The sequence below is a fragment of the Notamacropus eugenii genome, chromosome X (genome assembly GCF_028372415.1).
Source record: "Notamacropus eugenii isolate mMacEug1 chromosome X, mMacEug1.pri_v2, whole genome shotgun sequence".
Taxonomy (NCBI): domain Eukaryota; kingdom Metazoa; phylum Chordata; class Mammalia; order Diprotodontia; family Macropodidae; genus Notamacropus; species Notamacropus eugenii.
In genome coordinates, this window is record NC_092879.1 from 101,843,898 (window position 1) to 101,866,672 (window position 22,775).

General features: G+C 56.3%; 2 protein-coding genes across 5 annotated transcripts; one reads left to right on the forward strand and one right to left on the reverse strand.

Moving 5' to 3' along the window:
* The first annotated feature begins 219 nt into the window (after positions 1–219).
* On the forward strand, positions 220–10,378 carry USP11 (ubiquitin specific peptidase 11). The gene is made up of 21 exons (XM_072625857.1): positions 220–795; positions 1,031–1,140; positions 2,829–2,959; positions 3,387–3,504; positions 3,742–3,887; positions 4,009–4,070; positions 4,451–4,550; positions 4,643–4,816; positions 6,088–6,246; positions 6,349–6,573; positions 7,287–7,370; positions 7,448–7,542; positions 7,622–7,828; positions 7,955–8,136; positions 8,238–8,534; positions 8,627–8,697; positions 8,786–8,898; positions 9,092–9,241; positions 9,334–9,449; positions 9,594–9,682; positions 9,793–10,378. Exons 1-21 carry the CDS (start codon positions 263–265, stop codon positions 9,937–9,939), a joined length of 3,309 nt encoding a protein of 1,102 aa, XP_072481958.1. The 5' UTR covers positions 220–262; the 3' UTR covers positions 9,940–10,378.
* Positions 10,379–12,949: 2,571 nt separating this feature from the next.
* On the reverse strand, positions 12,950–21,847 carry UBA1 (ubiquitin like modifier activating enzyme 1). Of its 4 annotated transcripts, none has more exons than XM_072625852.1 (26): positions 21,475–21,847; positions 19,447–19,563; positions 19,287–19,345; positions 19,031–19,199; positions 18,803–18,937; positions 18,142–18,248; positions 17,918–18,008; positions 17,685–17,817; positions 17,515–17,612; positions 17,098–17,244; positions 16,784–16,960; positions 16,591–16,695; positions 16,429–16,509; positions 16,170–16,325; positions 15,915–16,080; positions 15,581–15,777; positions 15,418–15,482; positions 15,039–15,234; positions 14,868–14,942; positions 14,522–14,711; positions 14,294–14,382; positions 14,115–14,207; positions 13,836–14,027; positions 13,642–13,743; positions 13,451–13,551; positions 12,950–13,249 (listed from the first exon to the last, which is right to left on the reverse strand). In XM_072625852.1, exons 1-26 carry the CDS (start codon positions 21,718–21,720, stop codon positions 13,114–13,116), a joined length of 3,423 nt encoding a protein of 1,140 aa, XP_072481953.1. In that variant the 5' UTR covers positions 21,721–21,847; the 3' UTR covers positions 12,950–13,113. The 4 variants fall into 4 exon arrangements, with proteins under 4 accessions (XP_072481953.1, XP_072481957.1, XP_072481956.1 ...); XM_072625856.1 differs by lacking the exon at positions 21,475–21,847 and adding an exon at positions 20,982–21,089; XM_072625855.1 differs by lacking the exon at positions 21,475–21,847 and adding an exon at positions 20,577–20,710.
* Positions 21,848–22,775: the final 928 nt, after the last annotated feature.

The following is a 22,775-nucleotide window of genomic DNA, read 5'->3' on the forward strand; positions in this document are numbered from 1 at the left end:
GGCGGGATTCTGACGTCGGGGGTGGGGCGCCTGGCGGGCGGGCGGGCACTCGCTAGGCGGCTAGGCGCCTGGCGGGCTGCGGCGCGGTGCACAGCCTCGTGCGGGCCCGAGGCTGCCGCTGCCGCTGCTGCTGCGGACGGTGAGGCGAGGCGGGGCCGGGCGGGGCGCGGCGGCGGCACCGGCACCGGCGGCGGGACCGAAGGAGCGAGCGAGCGAGCCTCCGCCGGCCGGCCCCCCCTCGGGCCCGCACGCCCCGCCGTGCATGGGGAAGCCCCTCGCGGAGCGCCCCGGAGCCAAGAGGCCGCCGGCCCGGCCCCCTCCGGGCCCCGCCCCCAAGCGGGCCCCGGTCCCGGCCGCCGCCGCCGCCGCCGCGCCCCGCTCGGCCCCGCTGAGCCCCGGCCCCCGCGAGCGCGCGGCTCCCGCCGCTCCCGCCGGCAGCCGTTACTGCGGGCCCGGCGCGGGCCCGGGCCCGGCCTCGGCGCCGCGCGCGCGCCGCCCTCGCGCCCGCCCCGCCAGGACGCCCGCCCCGCGGAGGGCGGGCCGAGGCCGCGCCGCTTCCGGCCGCCGGGGCGGGCACGCGGTGGCCGGAAGCCGGAAGCGGCGCCGAGGCCGCTTCCGGTCTCCCGCCGCTGAGGCCGAGGCTGAGGGTGCTCGGGCTGCGATGGCGGCCGCGGCGGCGCCGGGGGCGGAGCCGGGCCCGGGGGCGGGGTCGGTGCCGAGCTTGGAGAGCCAGCGGCGGCTGGTGGAGGACGGGGAGAGCGGCCGGGAGCGGCCCCTGCGGCCCGGGGAGAGCTGGTGAGCGAGCGGCCTGCGGCCGAGGCGGCGGCGGCCGAGGCTGGAAGCCCGACGCCCGGGGAGGAGGGCGGGGGGGGGGCGGGGGGAAGGGGAGGGGCCGGGAGCATAAAGGGCCGGGAGGGAGGAGGGAGGGAGCGGAGGAGGGAGGGCTGGGGAGCCGGGCTGGGGAGCCGGGCTGGGTGCATCACGCCAGACGCTGACCCCGCCCCCGCCCCTCCCCCTCCCCCTCCTCCAGGTTCCTAGTGGAACATCACTGGTACCAGCAGTGGGAGGCTTACGTCCGGGCTGGAGACCAGGATTCCAGTGCCTTCCCCGGGCCTGTCAACAACGCGGAGCTCTTCGAAGGTACTGGGGCCCCGCCTCCACCCCCTTCACCCCTCTGCCGTCTCGCCTCGTCCCTGGCCTTTGTTTGGAGGTTCCCCCCCAACACGTCTGTGATAACCAGGCCGGACCAGGGACGCTTGCCCAGGGGTACCCAGCTCGGAAGGGTACCTCGTAGCCACTGCCCCCCATCCCTTGCCTTTTCTCTACATTTTTCTGCCGTTTTCTTCGTGAAGAGTTGCAAAGGCAACACCTGCTGTCAAAAAGTCGAAGGGGGTGGGGGGATGCAGTACTTGGACCTTTTGCCCAGATGTTTCGGTTGGTAAAGAACACGCTTGTTGTGGGATATCAGAGGGGAGGTGTCTACTTGGTGAAGCCCATAGAGCGCCAGGCCTGAAGTCAGGAGTACTTGAGTTCAAATTTGGTTAAAGTTATTTAAGCTGTGGGATTCCAGGCCAATTGCTTCATCTCCCCGTCGATTTTGTTTTCTGTTAAATGAGGGTGATAACAGCATCTTCACCTCAGGTTTGTTGTGAGGTGAATGGGAGGCATTAGCCATCACATCAGACCCTAACCTTAACCTGTGCGTGTAGTAGAGTATGTAGTTTAAATCCCAAGAAAGCACATGGGGTTGGGGATGGGAAACAGCTGCTTAGAGTATCTGATTCTGAGAAGGCCAAGATACCGATTGAGTCAAGGAAAGTAAGTAGAAACATGACAAAGGAGTTTTCGATCCCAGACTAAGGTCAGAGTTTCTTTGCATTTAGGAAACCTCTTTCGATGCTAGAATGACAGGGTCAGACTGATGCTTTAGGAAGACCCTGGGAGACAGATCCCTCAGTAAGCCATTTGGTAGCTTTGTGATACCAGGCAAGTCACAGTCTCTGTTAGCCCCAGTCCCCTCCTCTGTGAAATGGGGAGAGACCCTGTCTACGCTTTAAGAGGTGGTCACAAAGAACAAAAGAGGGACTGCCCATAAAGTGCTTGTATCCGCAGCCACCGTTGTGTTTTGGAAAAGTAAGCTTTATGGGTACACGTTGCTTTTCCGTCCTTGTTAGTCCTCGTGGACCTCGCTCTCCTGTCCCTCAATCCCAAACTGAAAGAGACATAGTGAGGGCACCACAGCATGCTGGCCCAGTACTCCCCTGCTGCTCTCCTCAGAAGACCTAGGTATTTCATCATCCTTTCTTTAGAGGACCATCATTGGTTTTTTAGTTACTCAACAATCCAACCCAGGAAGATTTGGGAAAGTACATATAAGCCAGATCGGAGGAGAAACAGGTGCAGAGCTAGGAGCCATATTATATGAGTCTAGGTCCAAAGGCAGAACCACCTTAGCCAGGGTGGGAGACATAGGAGGCTTGATAGTCAAGTGCATGGTGGGAAGGGAGGGACACCCCCACCAAGGAGAATCTGAAGAGAGAGGAACATGAGATAGTAAGCCTGGCCCTTTTTTTCTCTGAGCCTTTTGCCTTCCCTAGTTCTGACTCTTGGGCTAGCTATCTCTTTACACCCTTCTGTTTTTCCTCTGATCTGAGTCTTCTTGTTTCCCTGATAGTCTTCTTCAATCCCATCATGCTTTTACTTTTTTCTCCAAGCCCATCCCCTCTATAACCTATGAATGGGCCCCTTCCCCCTCACCCCATACACACACATTCCTTTGGTTTCTGGAATCTTCATCTCTTTGTCCCCAACCCCCTTCCCACACATAGACCAAGAAACCTGGCGCCTAAAGGAACGACTGGTGGAAGGCGAGGACTATGTGTTGCTGCCAGCCATGGCCTGGCATCTTCTGGTGAACTGGTATGGGCTAGAGCCTGGGCAGCCACCCATAGAGCGCAAGGTGAGGACCCATTGTATTCCTCTCCTTTTTGAACAAATGGTTTGAATTGCCATGGGAAAAATACTTTGGACCCAAATGAATTTATAGGCACGTTTTTTGCACCATTGAAAGAAAATTTGATACCTATACAAACTGTCCTCAAAAACTAAGAACATCCTACTATCAAAGTCCTTCAAGAGGCAGATGTTGGCCTCTTACTTAAACCAAAGAAGGACAAAGCAAAGGGAGGGAGAATTAGGGAACGATGCCATTAACGAACATAGACCCAAAACAGAACACTTTATGTGAAGCAGCGTTAAGTGCAGACACGTTGGATTCATAGCAGGGGTCTAAGCAGGACCCTGCTTAGTAAGGGACCCAGAGAAGTTGCCTGTAATCTTGAGGATTTGGTGTCACTGACTGGAGTGTCCCTTTTCCCTCCTTTCAGGTGGTTGAGCTGCCTAGCACCCACAAGGTGGAGGTGTATCTGGTGGAACTGCTTCTGTGCCAGCACAGCGATATGGAAATATCCCGGCCTGCCCAGTTCAGCCGAGCAGACCCTGTTGGTGAGGACAGATTCCCCAATCAGGAATGCCACTGTACTCTGGATCACCTAGGGCTTGCTCTTCACCGGGCTTTGTCCATAGGCTAAGTGCCCTGGGTAAGGGATGGGTCCATAGAACTGGCTCCCCACTCTTGTTCCCATGAGCAGGACTTAGTCCCTGAGGACTAAGCAGAAGTCTAATATTCTGAGCAGTGGGCCTTCCTTACTGGTCCTCTCGACTCTCTGTATCCTCTTCCAGAGTTGGTCCTTCATACAGCCAGGGAGCAGTTCTTAGTGGGGCCAGAGGAGGAGACACGCCTGTGGGTGAAGAATGCAGATGGCTCCTGTGAGAGACTGAGGAACATACATATGTCTGTGTTGGATGCCTGCCTTGGACCTGGTCAGGTAAGACCTTAGGACACCTCATTCCCCAGAATCCCATGCTTTTCACTGAAGGGTAAAGGAACTGCCAGAGAGATTCTGAAGACACAGCTTACTCTCACTCAGGCCCTGCCACTACCCACAGGTTGTCATCATGGAGACGCGGAACAAAGACGGCACATGGCCTAGCTCCCGGCCCCACATCATGTGAGTGGAGACAGGGCCTGAAGACACTCAGGGGCAAGCCAGGGGGGAGTTTGGGCAGGCCTATGAAGAAAGGAATCCTGGGAGTGTTGGGAGAGACCTGAGGGTGAGGGAAAAAACTCTGGGGATACTTAGAGGGACCTGAGAGCCAAGGAAGCTCTCCTTTGGGTGTTCTCTGAAACTTTAGATGAAAGGTCACAGGAGCGGGTCAGGGGACCCAAGGGTGAAAGGAAGTGTATTATGAGGTTGAGAATGAGGATCTTAGGAGTGTTTGTAAGCCCTGAGGACAGTTTGGGGGTGGGAACACCTGACGGTGACTTAAGGAGTCTTGGGGTTGTCTGGGAATTCATGAGCCAGGTGTTGACTCTAATTGGGGCCCCTAGGAAGAGCGTGGCAGAGGAGGAGGACAGTTTTCGGGGCCAGCCGGGGGTCTGCGGCCTCACCAACCTGGGGAACACATGCTTCATGAACTCAGCCCTGCAGGTTTGGCCTTGGAGTTGGGGGGAAAGGAGGCTAGGGCAGGGATGGAGGCCCTCCCAAGAGGTCTAAGCTCAACTCCATCTACATCTCCACAGTGCCTGAGCAACGTCCCTCCGCTGACAGAATACTTCCTCCACAACCACTACCTAAAGGAGCTGAATTTCTGCAATCCCCTCGGCATGAAGGGGGAGATCGCTGAGGCGTACGCCGACCTGGTCAAACAGGCATGGTCTGGCCACCACCGCTCCGTGGTCCCCCGGATGTTCAAGGTTACTCTTGAGTTTTGGAGCCGTTTTCCTCTCCCACCCCCCAGCTCTCAGTACCTATACAGCTTTAAGATTGCCTGATCATTGTCTTATCTTTTCCATGAAGCTCCCATATACAGAAAGGTACTGCTCGACATAAGGGGACTGTTGCACAGACCTTTGTGTAAACTGGTTTTTTACCTAAAGAGAACTTGCCCCCCACCTCACTTCAGGTAGTCTCTGTAACAAAAGCGCACCCCAGATAAGAACTTTACACAAGTCATCGGTGCAGGCATACGTGATGCTATCCCATGATTGTAGAGGGGATTAGAAGACGGATGGTCAGGTACGGTCTGTGCTGGGGTCTGGTTGCGCACCTTGTTTGGACTCCAGTCGAGGCATGTTTGCCTAAGGGCCCTCTTGCTTCTGTCATCTAGCTGATAGTAACTAGCCTTTGAGCTTTTAAAAATCTTGGAAGTATTTGGATCCATCTTTACAATACAAGAAAACAATCCATTCAATCATTTGACAAAATGCTCTTGCCAATGGCTGAGCCGTGAGGCTTTTTAGCAGCTTCTCCTTTGCCTGCAGTCTTTGCAGCCAGCCCCCTCCCAGGCAGAGCCTCAGTCCACACTTATCATTCTCAGCCACTTCTGGCTCCAGTTCTTGTGCTAACTTTACAATCTTGTTACCTCTTCAAATGTTTGATCTCTGTCAGATCCACGACATTTGGGAGCACACCACAGGCATGCATTTTCCCCAGCTTTCTTCATACGTATTTCTGTTAGATCTTCCTGTGCCTTTCAGAATTCTTTACGTAAAGCCAAACTTGCATTATGTAAATTTGCATAAAGTGAGCACTGGCTGTATTCCATCCTCTGGGATTCTCTGGAGCCCAGTGAGCCGGAAGCTACCCTGATTGCTCATCTGTGACCCAGAGCTCTGTGTGACTCACTGCTCATGTGATCTCCTCAGCTGTCATGCCATGGCCCTCTCTTGGAGGGTCATTAAGCTCCTTGGTGACCCTCTGGATGTCCTCCAATACTCCTGAGCCCTTTCGTGCCCCTGCTGCCTTTTGTATTCTCAGCTCTCTTGGTCTCCCTCCCTGCCTTTTCCTGTGACCCTGAGCCTCTGTGTGATCCCCTGGGCTGCTATGTCATATACTCCTCTTTCAGGTTATTAATAACCTTCTGGGTGTCCTCCAGCATGCCCAAGCCCCTCCCTAGACCTGCTGCTTTTTTTTTATTCTTGGCCCTCTTGAGCTTGCCCTGAGCCCCTGCCCCTTGTGCCCCCAGACCAAGGTTGGCCACTTTGCCTCCCAATTCCTTGGGTACCAGCAGCATGATTCCCAAGAGCTACTGTCCTTCCTGCTTGACGGGCTGCATGAGGACCTGAACCGGGTCAAGAAGAAAGAGTATGTGGAGCTTCGAGATGCTGCCGGACGGCCTGATCAGGTAGGGCTCAGGCCCAGGGTTTTCTCTGGGGTTCTCCCAATGTCACACCCTGCCACATCCTCTGACTGCCTGGGGGGGGGGGGGGGGGGTGTTCCCTGGCAGGAGGTGGCAGATGAAGCATGGCGAAACCACAAGCGTCGCAATGATTCTGTCATTGTGGACACATTCCACGGACTGTTCAAGTCAACGCTGGTCTGCCCTGAGTGTGGAAAAGTGTCTGTAACCTTTGACCCCTTCTGCTACCTGAGTGTCCCTCTGCCAGTGAGCAAAGAGCGTGGCATGGAGGTCTTCTTCGTTTCTATGGACCCTCGGCGAAAACCTGAGCAGGTGACCCTAAGACATTGGACAGGAGGGCACAGAACCCTGGGAGAACCTGGGGGAGGTGGGAAGGCTAGTGCAAGTCATTGAAAGAAACCTTTGGGGGAGGGGCAGAAGATTTGGGAAGGGAAGATGCTGTGGGTTGGAGGGAAGGAGGGAGCCTTTCTTTATCGAGATGCTGGAGTGACAGAGACTGAAAGTTATTGCAGAGACAGCCAGGCCTCCATTGCACAGAGGCAGGATGAGAAATATTGTGCAGGTCTCAAACTCCCACCCAAACCATATTCAAAGGTCATTGGAAAGCGTTTCACAAAATCAGTAAAGCTATGTTATGGCATAGATAATGGGAATTTGTGGTTTTCAAAGTCACTCTGTGGCCTGCTTGACAACATTGCTCTCGAGGGCCCAGCACGTGATCCAGAACCCAAGAGACACTTAGTCACAGAGCAAAGGAGACATTGCAGATAGAAAGCGATGAAGACAGGAGCAGGACGGAAGTGAGGGCCACACATTGCAACAAATAACAGAAAAAAAACGAGACCAAGAAAGACATTTGAGAGACACAGAGGGACAGAGATGAGCCAGGAATGTGGAGCCCGCCCATTGGGCAGAGGGACAGCTAGATGGTGAGAGATGGAAGATACATTGGAATCGGACAGTGACCCCCAGGTGTCCCCAGAGGACCTTGCTGGATGTGAGCTGGGCCATCTTCTCCCCCACAGCATCGTCTGGTTGTGCCAAAGGCGGGGAAGGTGCTGGACCTCTGTGTCGCACTAGCTAAGCACACAGGCGTGTCCCCAGACAGGGTAAGTTCTCAGAGCCTGAGGGGAGCTGGGGAAGCTGGCATCAGCAGGCTCTGAGCTGCATCTCCTGTCCTCCACAGATGATGGTAGCTGATGTGTTCAGCCACCGTTTTTACAAGATCTACCAGCTGGAGGAGTCTCTGAGTTGTATCCTGGACCGTGATGACATCTTTGTGTGAGTTGGAGTTGAGGTCCTCTGGGAGAGGCCAGTGAACCCAGTCCCTTTCCTGCTGACCCCTAGTGTTGTGCTGCAGGTATGAGGTGTCTGGTGGAGCTAGAAGTGGAGAGGGCACAGGAGAGGATGTGGTACTGCCTGTGTACCTGCGGGAGCGGACCCCAGCCCGGGACTATAGTGACTCCTATTATGGCCTCATGCTTTTTGGACACCCCCTACTGGTATCTGTGCCCCGTGACAGGCTCTCCTGGGACGCCCTCTACCACATTTTGCTGCATCGTCTTTCGTAAGCCACCTGCCCACCCCAGCCCCAGCCGAAAAACCCCTGGGGAACAAACATTTCCCACTTGCAGCTCTCTGTAGCCCCCTGGCCATGCCTGGCTCCGGCACACCCTCTCTTCCCTAAACCCAGGCGATACGTCACTCGCCCTGAATCAGACGAGGAGGAAGATGAGGAAGATGAGGAGGATGACGAGGAGGAGGAGGAGGAAGATGAGGAAGAGGAAGATGAGGAGGAGGAAGACGACGAGGAAGACGAGGAGGATGAGGAAGACGAGGAGGATCTGTATAAACCTCCAGGCAGGCTGAGTGACTGTGAGTTTCTGGAGTCGAGAGGGGGAGGGGTGGGGGTTGGGGAGGGTCAGGGGTCACTGGATCAGCACTCCTCTAACACTCTTCCTCTCCTCCCCGCCCAGGCGAGGAAGAGGAGGAAGAGGAAAGGGGGGGGAGTGCCTTGGATGTTCGGGCCTCTACAGAGGGCTCAGGGGCAGCCAGCGGGGTTCAGGTGGGGGAGGGAGAAGGGGAGGGCCCTCCTCCCAGTCCCCCTCCCAGTCCCCCTCCTGGCCCTGCGAAGAGGCCAAGAAGGAGGCGGCGGCGCCGCCGGCGGAGACGGCCCCGCCGGAAAGTCCTCTTCAGCCTCCACACAGTGAACTCCAATGGAACCAGTGACCGCAGAGGCTTTGCTGAGGATGCCAATGGAGTCTCCTTTAACTGTAAGGGGGGGATGGTAGAAGAGGGGATGGGGTAGGGGAGGGGGATTCCCAGGGAGCCAACACAGACCCTGGTCTTCGTTCCCCCTGCACAGCCCAGCCATACATTGCGATCGACTGGGAGCCAGATATGAAGAAGCGTTACTACAACGAGGTGGAAGCCGAGGTTTGCGCCCCTTCCCCTCTCCCACTTTAGCCCCCTCAGCTGCTCCTTCTCCTGCTCAGGCCCATGTTCCCTTTCACTCCTCACCCAGGGCTATGTGAAACATGACTGCATGGGCTACGTACTGAGGAAGGCCCCTGTGCGCCTCCAGGAGTGCATCGAGCTCTTTACCACTGTGGAGACGCTGGAGGAGGAGAACCCCTGGTATGTCTGTTCTTTGGGTCACAATGACAGTGGCAGTGAGGTCACAGAGACCTCAGAAAGGGAGAGATTTAGGGAGACAGCTGAGTGGAGGGAGGAGAGAGCAGGAGGCTTAAAGTGAGAGTGGGAGGCATCCCCAGGGTCTGGGACGAAGGTTAGAGGTGAACAAGACACACTTTTGCCCTCCACTATCCAGGTACTGCCCAACCTGTAAACGACACCAACTTGCCACCAAGAAGTTGGATCTGTGGGCCCTGCCTGAGGCCCTCATTATCCACCTGAAACGTTTCTCCTACACCAAGTTCTCCCGTGAGAAGCTGGACACACTGGTTGAGTTTCCTATCCGGTCAGTGCCAAGGTCATTGAGAGGGAGGTTGAGGTTCCTAGGGGCAGGGACCTCATTCTAGCTTCCTTCCTGCCCCCTGCCCTTTCCCCCAGGGACCTTGATTTCTCAGAGTTCATCATCAAACCAAGGACTGAGGCTGACCCAACACCCTGCAAATATGACCTCATCGCTGTCTCGAACCACTATGGGGGCCTGAGAGATGGGCATTGTATGAGAGGGTCCAGAGGATGGGGACAAGGGGTGGTCTCGGGGTCCACAAGGAAGCTTCCCCAGGGAGCCCACTAGGGTGAGTGGCCTGGGGCTCCTTGTCAACAGTCCCCAAGGCTCATTGCAGAAACTTGCTGCTTTTCAGACACAACGTTTGCCCGAAACAAGGACAGCGGCCAGTGGCATTACTTCGATGACAGCAGTGTCTCCCCTGTGTCTGAGAGCCAGATCGAGGTGGGCGGGTGCATGTGTCTGTGTGTGTCCCTGTCCCTTTGGGCATCTGGGGATCTTTCTCTCTCTCTTGACCCCATGGGTCACTCATTTTTCTTTTGCACCCCTCACAGTCCAAGGCAGCCTACGTTCTGTTCTATCAGCGGCAGGACAAGGTGCGGCGCTCCCCAAGCCGACCTGGCCCACCCAGCACGGTCTCCACCCCCCCTGGTGATGGCCCAGGCCCTTGTCCCCGGGCTGAGCCCATGGACATGGACTGAAGGGGGGACCTGGGAGGGGGGCCCCACCCTGTCCCCCTCCTCATCCCCACAGATCACCAGCACCCACTGCCCTGGACCATCTCAGGTACTGCTCCCCAGGGCTTCCCTCCAGCCCTCTTTCCCTGGCCCCGGGGACCCCCAGCCATGGCCGCTGCCCCCTCCCGTCCCTGGGCTCACCCCTCCACGGGCAGCCACTCAAGTGCCTGCCCTGCTCCCAGTCAGAGCAATAAGTCCTGGTCTCCCTCCCTCCCTCCCCCTGAGGTGTTTCTCTTATTTTGTAATTTATGTTTGGCTGCCCACTGGGGGCAGCCCGGGCTGGGTCTTAGGGGTGGGGGAGAAGGTCTACACAGTGAATACAGATTGTATTTTATTATTGATGCCCTGCCCCCTCCTTCCTGTCTGGTACCCACTGTACATAAAAGCCCATGTTTCACCTGGAGCATCTCTAGCTTTTCTTGTGGCATATTTACATGGGATATGGGAAGGGAGGGAAGCCCAAGCCTCTTCCTCATCCTCCCCTGGCCAGGCCTCAGGGTTGTACCCTGGATGCTCTATAGCCTCAGCTGGTGGTTTGGCAGAACAGAAAAGCAGTAGAGGGTGTAGCTGAGTGTTAGGTACCTTGAGTGTGATGGGAAATCAGCAGGCCCAGGCAGGAGATTCGGAAGATGTGGAAGAGGCGGAAGAGGCAAATTGAGGCATGCTGGGAGGCCTTGGCGCTTGCAGCTGGGGGCTGGGGGAGGGGGTGGCAGTACAGCAGTCAGGTGGAGGAGAAAGGGGGCGGCGCAGGGAGGAGCACACTCAGCTTGGCCTCAGGACTGGTGGGAGACACTGAGCTGTCCTGGCCTAACTTTCCACTCATGCCCCCTCTGACGGTTCTCAGAACCGCTCCGACTTCTCCAAGGCCTTCCCACCATTAAGTAACCTGGCTGCCTCAGACCATCTGGTAAATGGTGGACTCTCCTTTCCTCTCTCTTCAGCTCCCAGGGACCTTCCTCAAACCACCATGTCTTGCTCCTCAATGCTCAGCCCACCCCTTTTAGACCCCCAAGGCCTTCACCCCACATTGTACTGGCTGGTGTTCTGGGCAGAGAGAGGAGCTTGTCTGAGGCTAGCTTTGAACTTGGAAGTCCAGTGCTTTATCTGCATTTCTGCCTGTAAATTATACTCATTTTTTATTGAATGGGAAAGTTGGCCCATGGCCTGGTAGTTAACTGCTTATTCCTTGGGGGGACTTTTCTTGAGGACATAAAGTTGGAGGAGGGGGAGAGAGCCCTTGCACTTCCCATTCCCTCATCAAAGTGGCAGAAGCCCCCCCATCCCCAAATTCCATAAGACAACACATACAAGAAACTAGAAAGCATTGCCTTGAAGGAAACCGTTTTGAAATGGAGGGGTTACCCCAAACCCCACACACAGTACTTTGAAATAAAGTGGAGTGGACCTGGAGGAATATAGAGGCCCCTCAGAGTAGGGGAGCTGACTGTGGGCTTGCAGGGGTCACAGGACCAGGATGGGAATCCCACCTTTGTATCTGTGTCACCTTAAAGCCCTGTTTCCCAATTCTGGGCCATGGTTTCTTCAGCAGGGAAATAACCTCAAAGCTTTCCCAGTGGGGCCTCAGACACCTACTGACTGGGTGACTTCATCTGTCTGCCTCAGTTTCCTTAATTGTTACACAAGGATCATAATAGCACTGCTAACCTGGTTTATTGTGAGCATCCCATGAGATCATATTTATAAATTGCCTAGCACATAGTAGGCCCTTAAATACTTGTTCCTTCCTTGGCCTTTAAAGCCTGCTAGGAAACTGAAGTAAAGTAAGGAAAGCCAGACCTCTGTGCATCCGAGCAAGGTGCTTGCTCCCATCTCTTGGGTCTGTTCCTGTGACTTTCCCGTCTTAAAGCCACACAGCTAATGCCAGCCACCGCCATGTTGCCCAAAAGAGCAAGGCCAGGACTGGCTCCCTAGCGGACCTCTCCTCTTAGCTGCTGGGTTCAGCCAGCCGTGGTTGTTAGCGGGAATGAGGCTGGCCTACAAGTCTGCTGATTGGCTCAGGAGGCTTCCACTGCCTAGCAACGAGCCACCTCTGCAGTGGCACAGGCCTCTGCAGTGCTGGCCCCTCAGCCCTCCCTGTCTATGAGAAGCTCTTCCCCAAGCCAAGGCTTCAAGCCCTCAGCCCCATTTTAAGATCCTTCCAAGGTCCCTCATGCCCTCTCAAGTGGAGTCCAGCATAGTTTCAGTAATGAGAAACCCATCCCCTCTCTCCTGGCAAGCCCAGGCCAGCCAGGTGTGGTGTAGCTTGGGCACCACACAGAGTAGGTGTAGTAAGATGGGCAGAGGGCATGTTGGGCTGTCCTGGAGATGCCATCATTGGGGAGATTGGAGCAGAATCTTTTTTCAGTTAACAAAAATTCACCTTCTCTCCCTCCCACTTCCCCAACTGACATTGAAAACTAGAACCCTGTTACCAACAGACAGAAATGCACACGTTGGTGTCATCCACAGTAATGTCTCCTTTACCTGCCCGCTGCCTGATTGGTGGGGTCACGACAAAGCTCCAGATGGAGACTGGGCTTCTAGCCACAGTGCACTTGCCCACATCTAACGTCCAGGAGGAGGAATTCAACGGGGAAGTGTCATGGGGAGAAGGGGAGGGGAGGACCTAGCCAATCCCATTCCCCACAGGCATCCAACCTGCTAATGGGGATCACATCCTCTCCCAGCACTTGCAGGTGCAGGTCCAGTGCAGTGTGGGGTTTGTAAGCAATGAGCCCTCAGGACAATACAGGGCTAGGTAGGGAGCTCTTCATCAACCCAGTAATCCCAGCAGGCCACCCTGGGGAGATGCTCCTTATCACAAACGGACCCCACCTAACACAAGGGTTCCCCAGTCTAGGGATGACAATTGACAGTCAAGGATACACAGCTGGCCAACTAGGGCTTCCTTGGTGGTGTTCTACTCTGCCCCACCCCTCAAGAGACCCCGCACAGAGGCACCACAGTCCTGGGCTTCGGTTTCCGTCAATAACTTTATTATGGGTTCAGTACAAAGTCATGCCCTCCAGTGCCCTAGGCAAAGGTGGGGGGAAGGGGAGAGGGAGGGGGGGGCCCAGCCTCCGAGGGGGCGGGCACAGGAGAAGGAGGAGGGAAGGCCTGCACCCGCCTGCCGCCAGGTCAGCGGATGGTGTAGCGCACGTAGGGCACCTCGACGTCCTCGCCACTGTCATCATTGCAGCAGAGCTCCAGCACCAGTGCTTGCACGTGGCGGCCCAGCTTCCGCTTTGACACCCGGCTCACGATCTCTGTCATACTGAGGGCATTCCAAGGAAGATGGTCGTCAAAACCAAAGCCAAGCCCCAGAGGCTTGGCAAGCCTTCACTTTCCCTTTCCCTGTGGGCTTAGGCCAAAAACTTTGACGAGCTTGGTGCCCAATGGTAGCCCAAGGTGTGAAGCACCTCCAAGGCCCCAACCCTCCCTGCTACTCCTCACAGTTTGGCATGGGGCTACTCACGGTTGGTCCAGCCGCTCCTTGAGCTTAGCAGCTGGCATGAAGAAGGAGTAAAGCATGGACACACCCTGGGACAGCATTGTGATCTCCAGTTTGTGCTCTGTCTGTGGACGGAACCACTCACTGGTCAGCAGGACCAAGTCCCCTGAGCCCCACTGCCTCTCTCCCTTCCCCTTCCCCCTCCCCTCCAGCACCTTAAAGTAGTCCAGAAATTGCTTTAGAGTCATCTCCTCGCCCCCAGGTTGGAGCCCCTTGACCTCAAATCGATCCCAAAGTGTCCACTCATGGTCATAGTACTGTGAGTGAGAAAGGCCAAGGCAAGTCAGCAGTCCTGGCTCTGTGTACCCTCCCCTCCTACCTGGGCCCCAATAGTCCGTCAGCATCTCACCTTGTGACGGGGAGCCGCAATTGGCTCCGAGAAGCCAAAGAAGGGCAGGGCCAGGTTAAGAAAGCCATTTTTGTAGGCCTCCAGCTTTTGGTGGCCCTGTACCACCTTGTAGAGCTCCAGGCACACGAGGCCAACCACAGCTGCAGTGGTCGTGGCAATAGCTGGGATGATCTTCCCCGCAATCAGCTTGCTCTGTGGACAGACATATGTGTCCAGGATATGCATCTGCAAAGCTGGGAAGGAGGGGAAGCGGCCTGAGGGGGAGGGATAAAGGCTCACCTTGTGCCGGTCGGCAGGGGGGATGGCATAGTTCTCAGCCCGAAGGTTGGAGGCAGCCACAATGAAATCCATATGAAAGTTATTGTCATCATCCTACAGGGGGAGCAGGGGAGGCTTGAGTCTGTGGGGAGCTCCTCCAAACATGGCCGCCTGCCCACACACCCACAATCCCCTAGTACCTTCTCAAAATCAATGGGATACATCTTGAATCCAGACAGCTTCTCCGGGCTGGGCAGTGTTGCCTTCAGTTCCTCCAGGCGGCTATCATCTGTGGCCCCACCAGAAGCAGGGGGTACAAGGAAGAAGACCAGACTGAGGGAGGAGAGGAGAGCAGAGCGGGGAAAGGACAGAGGCCATTGAGAGCAAGGTGGAACTGAAGGCCCGAGGCCATGGGGGCTGGTGCTTACCAACAGAAGTATTGGCGCTCTGTAGCTCCTGATCAGAGACGTGGATCTTCACGCCAGACTTGGGAGTGAATTCTGGGACGTGCACAGTCTGGAGGAGCGTGGCCACAGCTGTCCGATCCCTAGAGCCTGCCAGACCATAGGTCTGGGCAAACAGGTTGGCAGCGGCCATGATGTAATCCAGGTGCAAGGACTGCACAAAGGCAGATTTGGGAGAGAGTTCACAAGGCTAACATACCTTTTCACTTCATCCCCAAACCCTGAAATGAGGTTCTCTGACTCTCCATCTGGGCCACTTCCCCCAGATTCTCTCATCTTCCCCTCTGGCCCCAACCTAGAAGATACTCACATTGTGGACATCAAAGGTGAGGGGATGAGGACATCGCTTGGGTCCAGACCAAAAGGGGGCACCAGAACTTGTCAGCTGACAGAGAAATGAAATGGGTAAGGCATCATGGAGGGGTCTTGGGAGATGCATACAGCCTCCTAGGATCCCTCCTCAGATCGGTCTTGTGGTTACCTGCTCAGGAGGGAAATTGTGCAACAGCTGACGGATGTTGTTGGCATACTGGGCATGCCAGTGAAGGCAGGCCCACGCCACACAGTCAGCCCAGGTACGGGGGCGCTGTAGCACCAAGCTCCGCTGTACGGCTTCCAGGACCTCCAGGGGCTGCGTCCCAGCCAGCCTCAGTGTCCGCTCCACAAACTTTGGGTCTCTGTGGGTGTAGGGGAGGAGGCCAAGGGTCAAGGTCTGCAGCACGGGATAGCAGGAGGCTTTAGGATTGGCACTTACTCTTTGAGGGCTAGCCCAAGGACCCCACAAGTGAACGGGCACAAAATCCAAGCTGGGCATTGGGGCCACAGGCCAGTGGGTGGGAAAAGGAGCTGGTGCCACTCACGTGAGATACTGATTGACACTTTCTGCTGGCTGCTTGAAGAGACCTTCAAATTCATCCCGGGCCCACTGTGCAGGTCAAGGTACAATTTAGTCATTCTGGGGAGTGCTGGGACCCAGTGTTCCCCCCGGTTGGTACCTCCCCACACTGGCCCCATGCCTCACACCTGTAGTGTGTGCTCAATTGCATTAGGAAAGTTCTTCAGAGTACAGATGGGGATGGACTTTTCCGGAGGATCCTGGCTGGAGCTGTAGGACTCAGTGAGGAAAGGGATGACCACCTGAACGTTGCCCTTGGTACCCAGGGTGCCCGATTCCAGCAATGGCTTCCGGTAGTACACACAGCGACGGTCCATATACATGCCTGGGCAAGGGAAAGAAGAGAAGGCCTTTGAAGGTCCGCCTCCTGAGAGGTTCATTATGGTGGTGGAGGTGAGGGCCCGTACCCCATACCTCTCCCCCACCCCCACCCCCCCACCGCCTCCTTAGCTCCATCCGCACGTGCGTCAACATTGTCCAAGGCGTTGGTCACACCATCCAGGGCTTGGAAAAAGTCGTCATCATAAATGCGCTCAGTGTCAGGTCCCACACGGTTCTGGTGACTCGTCACATGCATCTGTGGGTTCATCTGACGGACGGCAGCGGCTGCTGTGTCAGACTTGAGCTTCTACAGATACAAGGAAAGAGCGGCAGAAGTCAAAGAGCGGAGTGGCCAGCCCAGGGCTGCCCAGTCCCTCCCAGCCCCCAGAGCCTTACCGTGACATCCCAGGGCCGGAAGAGGAACTGCCGGTTGAGATTGGACTTCTCAATGGTGTCCATGTCTGTGACAATGACCTCGCCGCCATCCCCACAGCCCAGGCCAATCATGGCAAAGTTCTTAAGCAGCTCACAGCCAATGGCCCCCGCCCCGACCTGTGAACAGACAAGGCCAAAGAGAACCAGGACTGGGTCAGAGGGCAAGGGAAGCCTCTCGGGATCAGGTTGGGCCACAGACTCAGGGCAGACAGTCACTCACCAGGAAATACTTCTGCTTGCCAAGCTTGTCCTGCAGATGAGTGCCAAACACAGCCACCTGCCCATCATAGCGTGTCTGACGCTGCAAAAAAGAAGCAAGTCACACAAGAGGCCTGGCCTCCAAAATTAGCTGGGCCCATTCTCAGTACCTGGGAAAACTTACTGGGCGGCAACTGTCCTCCGTGAGGGTCCCTCTGTCCTCAGGTAGGCACTCCAAGGCATCAAAGTACAACCACTGCATGATAGGCATAAACTTTCCCGAGCAAGCCTGTGCACGAGCGCAGAAGTAGCCGTTAGGCCAAATCCCCAGGAAACCAGGCACGCGGGTCACAACCTGGCCCTGGGACCAGCCTCACCTTCATAACTTCCTGGGCAGCCAGGCCCCCAATGAAAGCATTTACAGGGGCCAGGTCTCCAGCTGCCATGTAGGCCAACTGCTGCACCAGCTCCACGTCCAAACCCTCCTGCAGCAGTTGGGGTGAGGCAGCCTCTTTAATCGCCTGTGCGAGGCTCACCATCTCCGCAGCATCCGGCTGGCAAGAAGGAAGATGGAGCAATGAGCAGCTTGTCCTAAGGCCCACACCCAGGACAGAGGAAAGGATGACGCCTAGCTGCTGGGGCCCACGGGCGTTTTTCCTGCCCTTCCCCCCTCCCCACAAGGCCTAAGCACCTGATTTTGAGGATGGGGCAGCCGCCCTCGCTGACTATAAAACTGGTGTAGGGCCTGGAAGGCCACGTGGAGATGGGCAGGACGAGAAAACTTGGCAAAATCCGTCATCACAAATTCTGGCTGAGCCAGGGACACAGGTAGCGATTTCTGGAGAATGGATGGGGAGGATGAAGTCAGGAAAAAAGGAAGTCAGCGGTTCTTAAGAGTTTACTATTTGATCAATCTCACCGAATCCTGACAATGATCCTAGGAGGTAAGTGTTATGAGTCCCAGTTTTATAGATGAGGAAACTGAGGCACGCAGCAGTTCAGTGACTTGCCGAGTCAGGGCCTGAGGTAGGCTTTAACCTCAGGTCTCCCTGGCTGACCTCTCCACAGTACCAGTCCCCTGCCCACCACTGGCCCTGGAGAAACTCACAAAGCTGATCTTCTTGGGCACTTTGACCTGGGTGACGATTCCACCACGGACGTAGTCTGAGAATCTGGCTGTGTCACAGATGCTGAAGGTGTATGGACCTGTAGGGCCAGATTGGTCACCCAAAAAGAAGCAGCTCAGCCACCCCTCTACACACCAGCCTGCCCACTCACCTAAGACTCTGATCTCCACTGGTGATATGCCATTGAGTTCACTCATGCCTTGTACCTCAGTGAAGGTGACAAAGTCGCCACTCTCAAAGCCATGCCGTGCCTCATCCAGGCAGGTCACTACACCTGGGCTGTCCTAGGGGACCCAGAGAACAGGCCAGAGGGTGACGGGGTGGGGCTAGCATGGTTTGGAGCCCAACCAGCCCAGGCAGGGGTCCCAGAAGCCAGTGCCTCACCTTGGTCACCATGGAGACCATGGCACTAAGCGGCTGCTCCCCATTTGCATCCGTCAGGACCATGTCCTCACCAAAATCACAGAACAGTTGCCTGTAGGTAAAGCAGCAGAGAGCCCACACCTCACCTTCCATAGCGGTGACCAAGGGATGCCTCTCAGTCTTTCCTTCTCTTTTCTCAAGCTCCCCAAGGTATGGGAAAAGGGAAGGCTAGAGGACAGACTTACCCAAAGAGGCCCCGGGTGTCAGCCACCACCAGCTTGATACCGTGACTGTGGCAGAACTCGCCTACACGCAGCTGCTCCTCCAGGGGAGAGTTGGTGAGGACAACCACCTGAGGGGAAGGGAAGGCTGACTTAAGGGGAAGGGCTGAAGGGACCGACCTAGAGGTTGCTGACAGCTACAAAACAGGAAATTGTCAGGAGATCTGAGAGGCCAACTGATCTAACAGAAGAAGTAAGACAAAGGAGAAAAATGCTCTGACTTGGAGTCAAGAGGCCCTGAATGCCAACGCTAGACCTGCTGCTCCCTATGTGAGAGTGACCCTTTCAAGTGTGTGGGAAACACAAGGAAGGGAAATGGCCAACAACTTCTATGATCCTCCTTGGCCCTAAAGCCAGGATCCATCTGGTTTATGGTTCAAGCCCTTCTATTTTTCAACAAGTGAATACACCAAGGACAGGGAGATCCAGCAACTTGGCCAAGGTTAGTGAGGAAGTAGTGGAGCTTGAACTGGAATCTAGGTGTTCAGGGACCAGTTAAGTAAAAGTCCTTCCCGCTCCCTCAGAGGCCCCAGAGGAAAAGAGCCTGTTCAGAAGACAGAGTTAGAGATGAGAAAAGCTGTTTCTATGGAAGTCTCCGAGACAGTTGAGTGATAGGTCGAGGTACCTGGAAGTTGCTAAGGAAGTGCTCAGTGAGAGGCCCCGTGTAGGAACAGACGGGAACGTAGGCATTGAGCTCAGCCAGACGGGGTTGAGAAACCTCTGCCCGGTTCTTGCCTACATCTTCTTCTCGAAGGTAGAACTAAGAGTTGGGAGAAGGGAGAGGATGAATAACTGGGATCCGGGGGGGGAGGGGAAGAGGAGGAAAGAAACCATAGAGATGGATTGAGGTTACCTGGGAGGAGAGATCAGCCCACTGGGCAGCACCCTGATCATGTAGGGTGACAGCTTTGACTCCACCAAGAATGATGTTCTTAGCAATCTCAACTCCCAGGCCCCGGAGCCCAGACACCAGGACACTGGAAGTCTGAAGTCGCTTCATAGCATCGTGGCCCAGTACATACCTGAGAAGGAGATGAGAGCAAGGTCTAGAGCCCAGTCCCTGTCTGACAGCTTCTCCCCTTCCCAGCCCCCAACAGTTCCGGCCTCACAGCTGCCTGGAGTATAGGCCCTCGTCGATGTCTGCCTCGCTCCCGTTCTTAGCCATTCCCTGTGGACAAAGAAAGCGACAAAGAAATGCACAGGGTGAGGAGAGGCTGACCCAAGCCCTGGGATCCACTACACTACTGAAACTCAGTGCTGAACACTCACGTTGGCAGGTGCAGTGGGCACTTCAGAGGGAACGGGGTGGGCAGGAGAGCAGTTAGAACCTGGTTTTGGATCAGGCCCGGACACGCGACGCTTCTTGGACAGCGGCGAGCTGGACATCTAGGAGAGATAGAAAAGAAAGCTGTCAGAACTGGCCCAAAGAGAGGGAGGAGAGATCAGGGTGCGAAGTACAGCAATGAACCTGACATGAGGGAGAGGGGCTGAGAACAGGCCACCTGGGAAGAAGAGAACTATTCCCAGGAATGGGTGAAAGAGGAAGTCTGAGGAAAAGAAACAGTGCCAGAGAGTTCCAGAGCGTTAGGGAAGTCAATGAGCTGGTCCTACTGGGGGTGGAAAGGAGAGAAATATGAGAGCAGAGAGGCGTCCTGGGCAGGCAGGCAGGAGGATCAGGACATCTTCTTTTGGGCAGGGTTAGAGAGACACAGGAACAGATGGGGTCAGTGGGTAAGTCCAGGGGGCCCATCACGTTTGTGGGGAAAGTAAGCCATCTGCCAAGCAGAGCGGTGACACAGAGTAGGAGGGGGGAAAGAGGAAGCACCATTGTCCTGATTGGCCAAGGCTGTTGTCCTTCCTTTAGGGTTCTTCTCCCACTCCCTCGGGTGAATGTGGGGGGCAGAAAGGCCAAAGAGGCTTCCAAACCAACAGAATGCCAAGAAAGATGGAAGGAGGAAAGGGGAATGAAAGGAAGGCGCTGTCCAGGGTGCTCCTTGGTCTTATCTGGAGTGGCTGCCGGTAGGCCCGCCACCCACCCGCCCACCCATCCACCCAAGGCCCCGGCGTGGAGAGAGTGAAGAGGCAGGATTGATGCCCCCTCCCCCCAGCACCTCCGGCGGCCCCACCCCTCCGGCAGAATCCCGGGTGGGGCCCGACGATACAGTGGCCCCGCCCCCGGGGGGGGGGTGGAGAAATCGCAGCGGGAGGGGGGCTGGTGAAGGGAGGCAAATCCCAGCTGGGGGGGAGAGATCCCGGCAGTCTGGGGGGAACGGGAGAAGCGGCAGACAGTGGGGGGGGGGGAGGGGAGGAAGTAGACTGCGGGGATGGGGGTGGGGGGAAGGAGAAGAGATCGCGGTAGAGGGGAGGGAGGCCGGCAGCCGAGAAGGCAGGCCGGTTACCAAGGCCTGTTCCCCGGGGCCCGATCACCGCAGTCGCCGTCGCCGTCCGGTGCTCAGGGAACTCCCCCCGCCGCCACCCAAGGCCAGCCCCGGCGCCTGGAGTCTCAGCCCCTCCACGGGCTGCTTCGGTCCCAGACACAAGATGGCGGCCGCCGCCGCAGAGCCGGAACAAAACCCGCGGGTGGCTCCGCCCCCTGACGCAGGCACCGCCCAGTCCGAGGCCCGCCCCTCCGCCGGCCGGCAAGCCCCGCCCCCGTCCCAATTCCTCGCCCCCGCCGCAGGCTACAAAGCTGGCACATTCACCGAGAGCAGGGTTCCGGCGGCTTGGGGAGGGCACAAGCAAGTCTTTCCCCCGATCTCTTCGCCCCAGCGCCCGAGCCAATAAACGTGCGCCCCCGTCCTCACCCCCAAACTGCTCCCGCCCTCCTATCTCTGAGTGACACTGCCAGGTACCGCGCCAGGCCTCGCTCAAATCCTCTAGCAACGACGCCTCGCGCCTGCGCGCCCCGAAACGGGCCAAAGCCTACCCCTCCCCCCGCGGACCAGGCGCAGGTTCGCGCACGCGCCAGCCTGCGGCCCGTCCGCCCAGCTCGGCGAACGCCGGCATCCCTCCTCCTAGTCAGCTAAAAACGCACGCAATACCCGGTGGGGGGAGGGGGGAAGAGAACAAACGCACCTCCTACATTAAGACCCGGCCCAGATTGCCCCGCCCCTCCAAGAAGTCCAAATGGGGGCAGAGGCCCCGCCCCTAATGAATAATGGTCAAAAAAGACCCCGCCTCCTACGCCCGGGCAGCCACACAAGGACGAAACTCTCATCACTACCCCCCCAACTCGTGCCGTTTCATAAAAGCTCTCCCTGGGTCCCCTCTACGCCAACGCCAAGTCTCTCAACTCACCCCCTCCTCAGGCCCGGAGCCGCCGAGGCCTAGCCTTCCCCTAGAGCTGGAGGCGGTGCTGGAGCGGTAGCCAGAGCTAACTTTGCTGCTGCCGAGGAGCCCCGGCTTGCGTAGCGATGGGCTGAGCGCGGAACTTGGGGTCCCCGGGCCCGGAGCGGAAGGTACTATTTGCGTCAAGGGGGAAGGCTCACCCCAAATGCGACTCTCGCGGCCTATCCCCTGCTCTGACATTCGAGTGCACCCCATTTTCACCTCATGTCCTGTCAGCGTCCTAGTTCACATCAGATTCTGACTCTTTTTCGCCCATTCCAGAAAAAAACCGGCCCCAAAGTTACTGAAAGAATCCCCTGGTGGAGCACACGTGGTACGATCCAGGCTGGTCGCCGTTGCGGAGCCTGCTGGGAATTGTAGTTCAGCCCGCGCTGGCGCTTGACTGGAGCACGTGGTGAACACTATCCTAAACTGGGCCAGGGTGGGGAAGAGGTTTAGACATCTGTGGCGGAGACAACTTCCTACAAGGGCGCGAGCATTAGGGAAGGCTGGGAAATAGGGCGGGACCAATTTTGAAAATCATTCGTGGAGACTGACTGAGTTAAAATTCAGGTTCCAGAGACATTGACAGAAGTGGGGGGAAGGTACCTAGAGTTAAAGCTAAAGTGGGGCAAACCTAGAGTCTAAAACAGAAAATGGATGAACAGACACCGGTACAGAGACTAAAATGAGAGCAAAGATCCAGACACAGGGCAACTAGAGACTGAAAACCTGAAGGGAGGGGGGGAGAGGGGAAGAGACAGATCTAAACCCCAAACTTCTCTGCATTATGCGTTTGAGATATTTCCGGGGTTCTGTACTGAGTACAGATGACAAAGGTAGGGTTTGTCTGAGAGAGCAGGTAGAGTAAGACTTTGGACACCATCCAGTTCGATCCTCTCCATTTTAGAGATGGGAGCTTAAGAGATCTGTGGGTGACACGGTATTGTCTGTCTGAGGTAGAATTTGAACTCAGGTTTTCCTGATTCCAACTCCAGCATTCTACCCACTGTGCCAGCTACCTGCCAGATGAGAAATCATAGATTTAGAAATGGAAGGGAAGTTTAAAGTCATTGTATCAAACTCCACCATTTTAACAGTTGGGGAAAGGCACAGATGCCAAAAAGGTAATTTACTTGACCAAGGTCATTGTGTTCCTTCGTTGCTGAAGAAGACCATGCCACCAGAGAAACGATGACGTGACTTGCCCTTGACTTTGTTTTGAATGAGAGAGGGCTGTGCAGGTCACCAGCCTCACATCTCCTCCAGAA

Bases quoted from the DNA above. Each gene is read 5' to 3' on its own strand.
- UBA1 (XM_072625852.1), bottom strand. From the start codon at position 21,720: ATGGGGTGCACTCGAATGTCAGAGCAGGGGATAGGCCGCGAGAGTCGC. The intron at 16,961-17,097 runs GTGCTTAGGCCT...CCTTCTTGCCAG, and splicing joins TGCCCCATCCTCAAAATCAG to CCGGATGCTGCGGAGATGGT. The intron at 15,483-15,580 runs GTGTGAGGCATG...TGACCTGCACAG, and splicing joins CAATTGAGCACACACTACAG to TGGGCCCGGGATGAATTTGA.
- USP11 (XM_072625857.1), top strand. From the start codon at position 263: ATGGGGAAGCCCCTCGCGGAGCGCCCCGGAGCCAAGAGGCCGCCGGCC. The intron at 8,137-8,237 runs GTGAGTTTCTGG...CTCCCCGCCCAG, and splicing joins TCCAGGCAGGCTGAGTGACT to GCGAGGAAGAGGAGGAAGAG. The intron at 9,450-9,593 runs GTATGAGAGGGT...GCTGCTTTTCAG, and splicing joins GGGCCTGAGAGATGGGCATT to ACACAACGTTTGCCCGAAAC.